Source organism: Podarcis liolepis (genome assembly GCF_965112155.1).
Source record: "Podarcis liolepis genome assembly, chromosome: 6".
NCBI classification, from domain to species: domain Eukaryota; kingdom Metazoa; phylum Chordata; class Lepidosauria; order Squamata; family Lacertidae; genus Podarcis; species Podarcis liolepis.
Genome location: NC_139559.1, coordinates 73,857,982 through 73,870,989, shown reverse-complemented (window position 1 = coordinate 73,870,989; position 13,008 = coordinate 73,857,982). Strand labels below are relative to the sequence as shown.

At 44.4% G+C, this 13,008-nt stretch overlaps 1 protein-coding gene and 1 long non-coding RNA gene across 2 annotated transcripts in view; one reads left to right on the top strand and one right to left on the bottom strand.

Annotated features, from left to right (window-relative positions):
• Positions 1-9,324, top strand: part of LOC310710392 — a 28,434-nt gene extending 19,110 nt beyond the window's left edge. The window contains exon 3 of the long non-coding RNA XR_014528029.1: positions 8,795-9,324. This is a non-coding gene — a long non-coding RNA (uncharacterized lncRNA). The remainder of the gene's footprint in view (positions 1-8,794) is intronic.
• Positions 1-13,008, bottom strand: part of PLPPR5 (phospholipid phosphatase related 5) — a 93,678-nt gene that overhangs the window by 43,877 nt on the left and 36,793 nt on the right. The window contains exons 2-3 of the mRNA XM_083511229.1: positions 7,677-7,809; positions 4,173-4,423 (exon numbers count right to left, since the gene is read on the bottom strand). Of these exons, the coding sequence (XP_083367355.1) occupies positions 4,173-4,423; positions 7,677-7,809 (384 nt within the window). The remainder of the gene's footprint in view (positions 1-4,172; positions 4,424-7,676; positions 7,810-13,008) is intronic.

Sequence of the window (13,008 nt, the reverse complement as noted above, 5' to 3'; positions counted from 1 at the left end):
ATGCCAACTGGCATACCCAGCCGCAGCTGGTGGGGCACTGCTATTTACCTGGATGCCCCAGAGGGAATCAATGTGGTGAAGAAACTGCTGCAGAATCTGCAGTGCCAGGTCAGCACAGGAGCCCATTGGACACTCTTAACACAGCACCTGCATTGCACCAACCAGCCTAGTGCCTCTCTCCTCTCAGTTAATGGCAACAGCTGAGAAGCCAGGTGAGCCACGCCACCCCTACCCTCCTCTGCCAGCCTGGGGGCTGGGGGACAGGGGGCAGGCTGGTGTGGAGGACACCCTGGTCCTGAATGGGGTAACTGTGCCCCTGAAGGACCAGGTGCACAGCATGGGAGTCATTTTGGACTCACAGCTGTCCATGGAGGTGCAGGTCAATTCTGTGTCCAGGGCAGCTGTCTACCAGCTCCACCTGGTACACAGGCTGAGACCCTACCTGCCAGAATGGTGCATGCTCTGGTTATCTCCCGCTTGGACTACTGCAATGCGCTCTATGTGGGGCTACCTTTGAAGGTGACCCGGAAACTGCAATTAATCCAGAAAGCGGCAGCTAGACTGGTGACGGCCACCGAGACCACATAACACCAGCCTTGAAAGACCTACATTGGCTCCTAGTACGTTTCCGAGCACATTTCAAAGTGTTGGTGTTGACCTTTAAAGCCCTAAATGGCCTCGGCCCAGTATACCTGAAGAAGCATCTCCACCCCCATTGTTCTGCCTGGATGCTGAGGTCCAGCGCTGAGGGCCTTCTGGCAGTTCCCTCATTGCGAGAAGCAAAGATACAGGGAACCAGGCAGAGGGCCTTTTCGGTAGTGGCACCTGCTCTGTGGAACGTCCTCCCGTCAGATGTCAAAGAGATAAACAACTATCTGACATTTAGAAGACGTCTGAAGGCAGCCTTGTTCAGGAATGTTTTTAATGTATTTTTAATCTTTGTTGGAGAAACCCAGCCAAATGGGCGGGGTACAAATAATAAATTATTATTATTATTATTATTATTATTATTATTATTATTATTATTACCGGGTCCACCTGTTGCCCCGCTGCAACCATGGCAGTATCCCACTCCCTGTTCCAAATCTCCAAAGACAGGACATAATTCATTACCCAAATATGTAGCCTCCCATGTCTTGGTGACTACTGCGTGCTTGGCAGGAAGTAAAAAAACCAGGAAGTTCCTCAAGTCCATACTTTGTGACTACCTTTAGACTCGTGAACTGTAAGTTGTGCAGGCTGTTTGACCAAGGCTTTAGATGCTAACAGATTTGTTTTTTCTAAGTCACTTGTATGCACTTTGTTCTTTATATAATTTATACACCACTGAGTTTGCAACAGGGATTACAGAAGACATACCAATGGGATCCAACAGAAAAGCAGACTTCATTTTACTTAAAATTATTTTACATAAAAAAATCTTTATATTGTGAATTACCCTGTTAACTTCAGATGAAGGGCATTATGCAAATATAATTAATAATAAACTTCAATTGGGGGAGCAAGGGAGAGATGATTGATCTCAGCTGGGAGGGGAATTCACAGAATTGGACTCACCACACATGACTCCTGGTGGATATGAGGCAGGTTGTATTTCTAGTAAAGACAAAAATCTGAAACTTTACTGGCACTGAAATTGCAGCAAAAGTGCTGAAGTGCATGCCAGTAACTTTTTGAAAGCTGAAACTATTTTTAAGTAGCTTTTATATAAGTTTCAGTCTTTTTTTTATTAAAAAAAACAACAATTAGAGAATACACTATGGGAAATAACCAAAGAGTATTTCTCTTCCTTATGCTTTTGGTATTTCTCTCCCTCCCATCTTAATTCTTAATATTTCTAGTTGGCATACACCCAAGAATTTGTGAAAAGACTTTGGGCCACAAAAGAATGTGTGACACAGCCTGCTTTGTGTGAGATCTGACTCATTTCTTATTTGTACTTGATCTCAGGAAAAGGAAAATGTTTCCACCGTAGAATTATTCCTGAAATAATCAGCAGAGAAAGCTGTTGAGTGTAAGGGAAACAGTTTGACAAGATAAACGCGGTTGCAGCGGCACAGGTAGTCTTGTATAAAGGGCATTTTGAGAGCTAGACTATTTAGTTTTTGCTATGTTGTTTCTTGTTACACTTGATTTTAACTCATTTTAATGAGGCATTCGATATTGCTTCAGTTTCGCTCCCTACCCAGAACTGTGTCAGCATGCCTGGAATTTTTCTCCTTGCCTGCTTTCCATCATTTATTTCCTAATTGATTCAAATGTACAACTCGCAACCTACAAACCTAAATAAAGTACATATGAGAGTCCCTGACATGTGATCGTGCTCTTCTGGCTGCTGAAAAAGACCCAAAGATGTCAACATCAGTGTTGTCAAATTGCCCTCCCAAGGCCTATTTTTCACTCATGTGGAAGACTTAGATTGTGGCTGGGACTCCACATAAAACCAGGCCAGCAGAAACTAGGGAAAGCAGCATGAAATTAGCTTTCCCCCCAACCTTATTCTTTGCTACTCCAGTGCCAACATTAATGGGGAAGCTGGAGGAAAATTCCATTTGATAGGTTAAAACATGCCCTTGCTTAATCTGGGGACAAACGCAATCTGACAGTGGGTGCATTTCTCAGATCGGTCCTTGGGTATTTTGGTTAATTATTTTAGTCCATCTGAAGAACAAATGAACCTAGGTGGAATGCTAAGTGCGTCCAAAACGGTAAGAGTCTTGCATTTGCCTGGAACTATCCCAGACCCGCCCCACACTCTGAAACACTTCATTTTAATAATAATAATAATAATAATAATAATAATAATAATAATAATAATAATATATTTATGATTTTCAGTTATATACATTTCAATCGTACAGCCATTTTAACATTTTAACTCTGAAACACTTCTTGGAGCTGTTGCCATGGCTGGTGGGTCCCAGTTTGTCTGCAGACATGCTCTAGATGAGGGGTAGTCACTGCTGTGTCCACCAGGTATCATGGACTACAACTCCCATCGGCCCAGCCAGCTTGGCCAATGGTCAGGAATGATGGGAATTGTATTCCAAAACATATATAGAAGGCATCCCTCATCTAGAGCAGACCTGTACACAATCTGGGACCACAAGGTTCATTTACTCCAACCCTCTGCCATCATTTTGCTCAACACAGGGCTCAAACCCATGACGCTGAGATTAAGAGTCTCGTGCTCTACCAACTGAGCTATCCCAGCTTCTTGTGCCCATCCCTGGCCTAAACAGGTTGAACTCTACCCTTCTCACGGGCTGCAATGCCAAACAAAACACTCTAATGTGCCGATACAGGAGGGGTGAGGCAGGTCCCCATGATCTGTTCTCCCCATCCCCCTCCAAAATCCCTTGTTTCAAACACCTGCACATGGTAAAAAAAACCAGAGGCATTTCATACTTTTAAAGCTAAAGCTAAAGGGAACCCTGACCATTAGGTCCAGTCATGGCCGACTCTGGGGTTGTGGCGCTCATCTTGCTTTATTGGCCAAGGGAGCCAGTGTACAGCTTCCGGGTCATGTGGCCAGCATGACTAAGCCGCTTCTGGAGAACGGAAATGGCGTTTACCTTCCCGCTGGAGCGGTACCTATTTATCTACTTGCACTTTGATGTGCTTTCAAACTGCTAGGTAGGCAGGAGCTGGGACCAAGCAAAGGGAGCTCACCCCGTCGCGGGGATTCAAACCGCCAGCCTTCTGATTGGCAGGTCCTAGGCTCTGTGGTTTAACCCACAGCGCCACCCGCGTCTTCATACTTTTAAGAAATGCAAAACTGACCAGTGGCGTAGTGTTGGTTGCTGTGTCCTGGGGCGAGTGGGTGCATGTGCCAGGAGGGTAGCAGCCCAACCCTCACTGCCTGCCCCCATAAGAGCAAAATAGGGCTGCACTGAGCCAGCTGCCCACCCGAGCAATGGGCAGCCCAGCCAGCCAACTGAGAGAGGAGCATTGGTCCAGGCTGTGCTGGGGGGCGCTGTGTTCACGCCCCCCCAATTGTGCACCCAAGGCCACGGCTCCCCTGGCACCTCCCACAGTACACCCCTGACACTGACCCATGAGGCATGTGTGTTAAGGCATAGCAAGTTTAAATAAACTAGGAAGAACAAGATACAGTAGTTGCTCAAGAAGCAGCCGAGGCATCACAGAATGAGGCTGTCTACTTTACTTACGGCCAAATATGTCGCTGCATATATACTCAGAGCTGCCTCTTTGGAAGGAAATGTTTTTCTGGCTTTCATGATAAGATCTGGGTTTCCAGAGCAAGCCTCTGCACCACTGATGAACTGCGTAAATTGCTGGCATCCAAGAGCGGTGTAGTTGGGTTTGCAAAGTGCAATAAAATGTGGCGCAAGATTCCCAGTCACCACTTGTCCGGCATTTACAAAGATGTCCGTTGCAAAAAGTCCAAATGCATAAATGCCTGGAGAAAAGGAAGAGGAAAAGGAAGAGTTCATAATCTGGAATGCTGACCAAACGTTACTTCAAACAGCAATGGCAATTTCTCCATTAAAATACCATCCAGAATGCATGAGCAATAACGATGCTAATATATAGTTTGGGTATTTAGGATGGTTTGGAGGTCATCCTCTGAGCGTGTGAACACTACATTGTCATCAGCATACTGAAACTCTATGATGGAAGTTACAGTAACCTTACCTGAAACAAAATAAAAAAATTCCTTCCAGTAGCACCTTAGAGACCAACTAAGTTTGTTATTGGTATGAGCTTTCGTGTGCATGCACACTTCTTCTTCTTGCATGCACACGAAAGCTCATACCAAGAACAAACTTAGTTGGTCTCTAAGGTGCTACTGGAAGGAATTTTTTTATTTTGTTTCGACTATGGCAGACCAACACGGCTACCTACTTGTAACTGGTAACCTTACGCTTACTCAGCCTGCTCAGATTGAAGAGCTTTCCATATGTTCGATATATGATTTCTACTCCAGTGGGGAGTTTCCCTTCGACAAAGTGTAGGATCATGGCAATGAAAATAATGAATAGAGTTGGGGCAATAACACAACCCTGTTTAACACCTGATCCCACTGTGAATGGTTCACTTTGAGAGACATTGTTATCTGCGATGGTTGCTGTCATGTTATCATGGAGGAGCTGAATGATGTTTACAAATTTATCTGGGCAGCCAATTTTCAGAAGGACAATCCACAGGGCATTACGATTTACAATGTCGAAAGCCTTAGTCGGGTCAATAATCACTGACAACTGGGAAAAACTGGCCTGCGAGCACTCCAGTTGGAGAACAGCCTTTACCGAAGGTGTCATGGGCTTTGAAGATGCTCAAACTCAAGACGCAAAGGAGAAACGTGCTAAGAGGAAGGCACGCTTGGCAAATCCACACCATGATCAACTCCTGCCCGGAAACCAATGTCCCCACCGTGGAAGGACGTGTGGATCCAGAATTGGCCTCCACAGTCACTTACGGACTCATTGTTAAAACCGTGTTTATGGAAGACAATCTTGCTCGGTTACGAGTGATCGCCAAAGAAGAAAGAAGATCTATTTTGGGTATTGTTGGAAGTATTGTATATTTGCATTGTGCTAGCTAGTTAGAAGGGACGCGGGTGGCGCTGTGGGTTGAACCACAGAGCCTAGGACTTGCCAATCAGAAGGTCGTGGTTCGAATCCCCACGACAGGGTGAGCTCCCGTTGCTCGGTCCCTGCTCCTGCCAACCTAGCAGTTTGAAGGCATGTCAAAGTGCAAGTAGATAAATAGGTACCACTCCGGTGGGAAGGTAAACGGCGTTTCCGTGCGCTGCTCTGGTTTGCCAGAAAGCAGGTTAGTCCGGCTCCCTTGGCCAATAAAGCGAGATGAGTGCCGCAACCCCAGAGTTGGCCACGACTGGACCTAATGGTCAGGGGTCCCTTTACCTGAGAGAGAACTTTTTCTTTTTAGCATAGCTTACATAAAGTCCTAGAATCTCTGCAAGGCAAAGAAAGCTTGGGGAAATAGATGAAATGGGGGAAATGTTGGTAATCATTTCCCTTAGAGGAATCAGGTCCATCATTAGGTGTGTTTTTGTCCTTCCTCCCACCAAACGTTAGCAAAACTGAGGAATGTTTATTTTGAATCTTTTATTATCAAAGCTGCATGTATTAGGCCATGGGTCTTTATTGTTCATCAAGTACAGATGCATTCATCTCATTACTGAAAAGAAAAAGCAGATGCGTTATCATGTGACGAATTCTTTCAGGGGGGTTTCATCAAGTTCCTTAGAAATCTGTTTGGGAATACCAAGTTGAAAATCACTGCCTCTCTTTGAAAATATTCTGAAAAGGTTTTCAGGAACAACAACAAAAAACATTCTCTCAGATGCCTCAAAATTACACTTTTTGTAGGGATTCCTTTTCACTGTTGCATATTTTTATGTTTTGGGATTTGTAGGACTATGGTGTGCAACATCCTGTTTTTATTTATTTATTTGCTATTCAAGATGAATATTAACGTGAGGGGAAAGTATTACCATAGGTCATTCTTCACTAGGTTGTTGCTTTCCAGAGATTTTGGGTGACTGGTGGGAGTTGTAGTCCAAAACATCTGGTGAGTAACAGGTTGGCAAAAACCACCATTTAGGGAAAGTTTTGCCAAACCAGGGTATCCAGCTGTTTTTTGAACTACAGTTCCCATCATCCCTGACCACTGGTCCTGCTAGCTAGGGATGATGGGAGTTGTAGTCCAAAAACTGGAGGCCCAAGTTTGGAAAACCATGATCTAGGGTGAAGACTGGCATTGTCTTTGCTTTACATCACTCTAGTGGGCATCTCAAGAGAACAGGACAAATCTGCAAGTAAGGCTGACCATGTCTTTGCACATGGTGCTCACTAATAATAATGTAAAAAGGTAAAGAGACCCCTGACCATTAGGTCCAGTCATGACCAACTCTGGGGTTGCGGCACTCATCTCACTTTACTGGCCAAGGGAGCCGGCATACAGCTTCCGGGTCACGTGGCCAGCATGACTAAGCCGCTTCTGGCAAACCAGAGCAGTGCACGGAAACGCCGTTTACCTTCCCGCCGGAGTGGTACCTATTTATCTACTTGCACTTGATGTGCTTTCGAACTGCTAGGTTGACAGGAGCAGGGACCGAGCAACGGGAGCTCACCCCGTCACAGGGATTCGAAGTGCTGACCTTCTGATTGGCAAGTCCTAGGCTCAGTGGTTTAACCCACAGCGTCACCCACGTCCCATCAATAATAATGTAAGAGTTCTTAAATTCTAGGTTGTCTGATGTAACAAAGTAAGAAGTTTTTGAAGACTAATCTGGTGTAGACGATTTAGCAACAGAATTTCATCCTGAAAGGGCACAAAAACCTCAAAGGAAGCAGCAGAGAACCTCTGACCGGCAAGCCTAATTCATCCCACCAGGCCTCCTCATTTGGCCCACAAAATTGTTTTGGCGAAGCCAAACTCACCTGCCCTGCACTGGGCATCATATACATGTGAGGCAGGTGAAAAACCAACTGGACTAAATGGGTTTGCAGGCATCAGCTGCAAAACCCTATACACAGTACTTTGCAAGCGTTGAGAATCCACTGATCATCAGGGCTTTGCAAGTGCTGCGTCAGGGCGCATGCCTTTAAACAAAAATGGATGATTGACAGGTAGACAGCCTGTGTGACACATGAAGATCTGGAAAGAATGCATGATAGTCTTACCAAGAAATCTGACAGTCCTGCGCACCAGTGGGTTTATATAGCAACAGTCTCCGGTTAATATTGTTTTTTCTTGGTTTTCAAAATCCCGCGTGGCCATCTGTAAGCAAAACACTGCAGTTTCTCCAACGATGATCTTGAAGGGGGAGAACAAAGAAGAAAAGGACTTCAGTAAATATGCTTAAAAGTGTGTGCAAACAGTCCCTAAAGAAGCCAGTGTCTAACCGAGTGAGGTGCTGAGTATACTGGTGTTGGGGGAGGAGGGAGGCTGTAGATTGTCATCTGTTCCCTTATTACGCCAGAGCAGGGATAGTCAACCTGGCGCCCACCAGCCCTAACCACCATGGAACATAGGAAACTGCATTATACTAAGTGAAGATATTGTTCCCAGCTCAGTGACTGGCCAGGTATTAAAACCAATGACCTGCCCTTCTCTACAGGCAGACTTTATATGACCAAACAAACTCATGGTGGACACACTGCTACTAAATATGAGTTTATTTGGCAACACTCATGATTATTTGATATGATTTGTATAAATATGAACCTTGTATTCCACTATGGAATAAACTTTAGGCTACTCGTTTATTTAAAGCTTTCTATGATTATGTATTATAATTATTATGCTATCATGTTTTTTTAAAAAAATTCCTCTTTCTAGATTTTTATTGAGCATTTAAGACAAATATTTTCAGGTGCAACCTGTGAGGCAGAAACGGGGATCAGAAGAAATGATGGGTGATAGCTTGGAATTTTTTCACTGCAGGTTTTTTATATTCTTGTTAAAGAAGCCAGGCAGTTTTAGCATACAATTTTAGAAGTCTTGGAAGTAAATTAATTCTGGATTCTTATGGAACAAACAAACACACACCAGTCCTACAATCCTTATAAACAGGGCTTCGTCTCTCACATATCTATGATATCCTCTGCCTTCAATCCTTGAGTAAATATGAATTTCACCTTGAATGTGAATTAATCAGAACAATGACAACAACAAAGAGAGCTCTTTATATCCAATCCTAAAACAGCATTTTAAGAGTTGTTTACTCAAGTGTTGAGTGAAAGCCTTGACAGCATGTGTATTTCAGAGGTAATCTTGTTCTCCTTCCATCTTCCCACAGCAACTGTAAAGAACACAATGGATTTGGCACCGTATGTAGACACTTCATTTCCAGTGCAACTTTAACTGAGTCCAGAAGCAGATAAATGGCCAAGGCAGCGGGTGCAAGTTCAGAAGAATCTGCTCCAATTTGCTGTTCATGCCTGAGGAAATCTGACAGAAGTATTCTCTGGGCAAACTCCAGCCAGCTTTACCTCAGAACTCTCAAACTCTTGGGGAATGGGGCTCATTATTATTTTTTGACTTAATTATTTGCTCACTACAGAGCAACTTACAAAAATTAACAGCCAAAAGAATTTACATAGAAACAAAGAGAAGCCATTGCAGTAAAACCATTTACAGTGACCCATAAACTTGTCATGAGGGAAAAAACTGGAAAGTGCTAGAAGATTCTGGAAGATTCTAGAAGGTTCATTTCTGATGCAAATATTGTTTTGACTATCTCAAGGTCACACTGAGTCAGGAGAGATAAGTTCCTGTGCTCAGCAAGCTGCTCTCTCGCTCTCTCTTACTTTCGTTTGTACTTCATGTGTCTGATGTTTTTTCTGAAGTTTTTTTGTAACAAGCCTTTGCCTTTTAGTAAAAGTCCCCCCCTTTTGGACCTTTGACTCTGCATGGTGTTTGTTTGTTTGTTTGTTTGTTTGTTGATTGGTTGCAAGACGCTATCCATCAGGTTATGGACCCAACTATTTTTTGGAGTTTTTGAGCATTTTTTAGAGTATGGTTCCTGAGTAAAGGGCTGGCAGTGGCAAGGTGATGCCAAAGATTGCTAGGAGCCTGTACTGTGAGGCTTAGGGAGCTTGTGTGGTGAGGTCAACAGAGCTGGACTAGCCATGAAGGTGCTGGATTTACTGCCGGAAAGCTGGAGCCAGAGGAGGACAAGGAACATCTCCTGGAGCTGCTTAAACAACGGAACTTCAGCATCAGCAAGCAGTTATCAAGCAAAGAGGAGAACATTGATCATGATCTGTCAAACACCTGGGAGAAGAGATAGGATCTCAGCTGGTGCACAAAAGATGTCAGTGATGGAGTGGACCTTATTGGGGAGAGAATATTGGGTGTATTGGGGACACCCAGAGGAGAGCCTCAGATGAAGGGTCCAGGTAGGCTCATATCAGGAGAGGAACTCTGAAAGTTATTGGGATCCTGAGCCATACAGGGCTTTTAAGGTCAGTTAAGGCCTCTTGGTTGTTCTTGTCTGACTCTCCATTCTTCCCTGATTCCTAGAGCCCCGCTTGCCTCACCAGAGTTGTTTGCCTTACTGATAGAATTTGCTTTCCTGTATAACGGACCATCCTGGAAAGCTGGAATGGGCCTCATCTGATGATTGTCCTGGTTCTGGCTTGGCTGCCAAATCTTTAGACTGTTGATTATCTCATGGGTTCGGTCTCAGGAGATTATATCTGGCCTTGATCTGCAGTTCTGGACTTGAATCCCACCAACAAAATTTAGTTGTGAGGCACAACTAAACTTTATTATCAGTTTTCTGGATTCCTGCCATGCTGCTTTGCACACCAGATTCGAGGGCAGAGTACAAATTTAGGTTTCCGCAATCAAAGTGGATTAAAGTGCCTTGTCACCCTACTAGTGCAGGGATGAGGAACCTTTGGCCCTCCAGACAATGATGAACTAAAACTCCCATCAGTCCCAGCAAGCATGGCCAAGGATGATGGGAGCTGTATTTTAGCAACCAAAGGTCCCCTACACAAATCCTAGCACAACAGATGCCTTCTCAAAATGCTGGGGGCGTTTTTTTACACCTTGGATACAACGGTTGATTTAGGTCCATGCTTGGATAGAGATGTAGGCTTTTCTACTCTTTTGAAACTGTCATGCTTTTGGATTTACATCCAGTTCATTCAATACAAGTACATGGCCCACACTTTGAACTGTATTCCAGCATTAGCTGCTATTTATGATTCTGTTATCACTTCTCCCACTGGGAAGGTCAAGCAACGTTCCGTGTTCTATTCTAGAATCTCCTTTACTGCCAATTACAAGCTGTCTTGAAAATTTTATTTATGAACCTCGTAAAAGTAATTCGGTAGATTTCTGCCTACATTCTTCTCAATCGCTGTTAGACCAATGTTTAGATTCTCCCCTCCTTCTCCCCTCCCAGATTATTTCTAATTTTGAGGCACCTGCTGACACCTGCACCTAATGATCCAAATCTTGGCTGCATTATTTCTCATTAGCCTTCTCTTTCCCCATAAAATGAGCATTTAGTTTCAGTGCTCTCATGACAATCATTTGTTCAGTGATATCTGAATGAAGAAACTCATAGGATTGCGTCAAGTCTCTGATGCTTGTTTAAGCTGATGAAAGAAAATGCCAATCTGATGCAGTTTTCATTTTATAAATTTAATAAAATACTTTTAGAGAACTGGGCAAAAACAAACAAGATGAATTTTAACAGGGAGAAATGTAAAGTATTGCACTTGGGGGGGGAATGAGAGGCACAAATACAAGATGGGGGACACCTGGCTTGAGAGCAGTACATGTGAAAAGGATCTAGGAGTCTTGGTTGACCACAAACTTGACATGAGCCAACAGTGTGACGCGGCAGCTAAAAAAGCCAATGCAGTTCTGGGCTGCATCAATAGGAGTATAGCATCTAGATCAAGGGAAGTAATAGTGCCACTGTATTCTGCTCTGGTCAGACCTCACCTGGAGTACTGTGTCCAGTTCTGGGCACCACAATTCAAGAAGGACACTGACAAACTGGAACGTGTCCAGAGGAGGGCAACCAAAATGGTCAAAGGCCTGGAAACGATGCCTTATGAGGAACGGCTAAGGGAGCTGGGCATGTTTAGCCTGGAGAAGAGGAGGTTAAGGGGTGATATGATAGCCATGTTCAAATATAGAAAAGGATGTCACATAGAGGAGGGAGAAAGGTTGTTTTCTGCTGCTCCAGAGAAGCGGACACGGAGCAATGGATCCAAATTACAAGAAAGAAGATTCCACCTAAACATTAGGAAGAACTTCCTGACAGTAAGAGCTGTTCGACAGTGGAATTTGAGCCAAGGAATGTAGTGGAGTCTCCTTCTTTGGAGGTCTTTAAGCAGAGGCTTGACAACCATATGTCAGGAGTGCTCTGATGGTGTTTCCTGCTCGGCAGGGGGTTGGACTCAATGGCCCTTGTGGTCTCTTCCAACTCTATGATTCTATGATTCTATGATTCTATGACTTCCGGGGAGGCGCCCCCGGCAATGGCGGATTTCCTCTGATCTGGAGGAATCAGCTCAGTGGAAATCTGGGTCTGGCCACCATGGCGAAGGTGGAGACCCGTTAGAAATCACAGGCGGTAGAAGCCTGTGAACATGGATTCGGCGGGCACCTTTTGCGCCTCCCCCACTCGCAGGGAAACCTGGTTTCGGGGATCCGGAGCGATGTGGGGTGAGCGGCGCGGTGCTTCGAATCGTCTGCTTCTTCCACTGAGCGAAGCCGCATAGCTGTTGTCAGAGTGCGCTGACTTTTTCCTGTGGACAATTTGACTCTAAAGTAACTACCCATGAGTAGAGCTTAACCGGGAGAACTGAATTTTTAAAACGTCTAATTTGGCATCGAAACGGGGAAGGTTCAATACAGGAAGTCCGCCTTCCCCTTTTGTAAATAGACTGAAGCAATTGAGGCTGCAAGCTGAAGTCTTGGAAAGTCTTTTGTAAAAGTCTAAATTTCCATAAGTAAAGAATATAATCCCCCCCCCCTTGGAGGCAGGAGAAGGGGGGGGGAGTTGTGGACTGAGTTTGCCTGCGGAAGAGTCCAAAGAGAGGTAAAATACCGCCGCTCTGACCCTGGGAACGGGCTGCTAGTAGGACTGACGTTTGGTGGGACGTTTATTGACAGCGTTTGGATCGTTCATTGACAGCTAGTATAAGAGAAGATACATTGTTTCCACTGTCTCCAGCAGTGAAAGTAACTGAAAATTGAAATTAGTTTTGGGTCGATTGAACTGTGCCTATAAGAGGATATTATTTATCAATACAAATAGAAACTGTTTCCCTCTAGTGGAAGTTCTTGAAACTGGTGGCTATATAAGATTTGGGCTGGAAAATTTCCAGCTGTAAGATAAAAACCGTGAGACTGTGAGACTGACCTTGAATCTATTGAGTGTTATGGCAGATGGGAAAGACGGAATGTCGCCAGAAGAGGCTTTAGTGGTTGTACTAGTGAAAATAAACGACTCGCTCGAACAGCTTCATAAGAAGACGGATG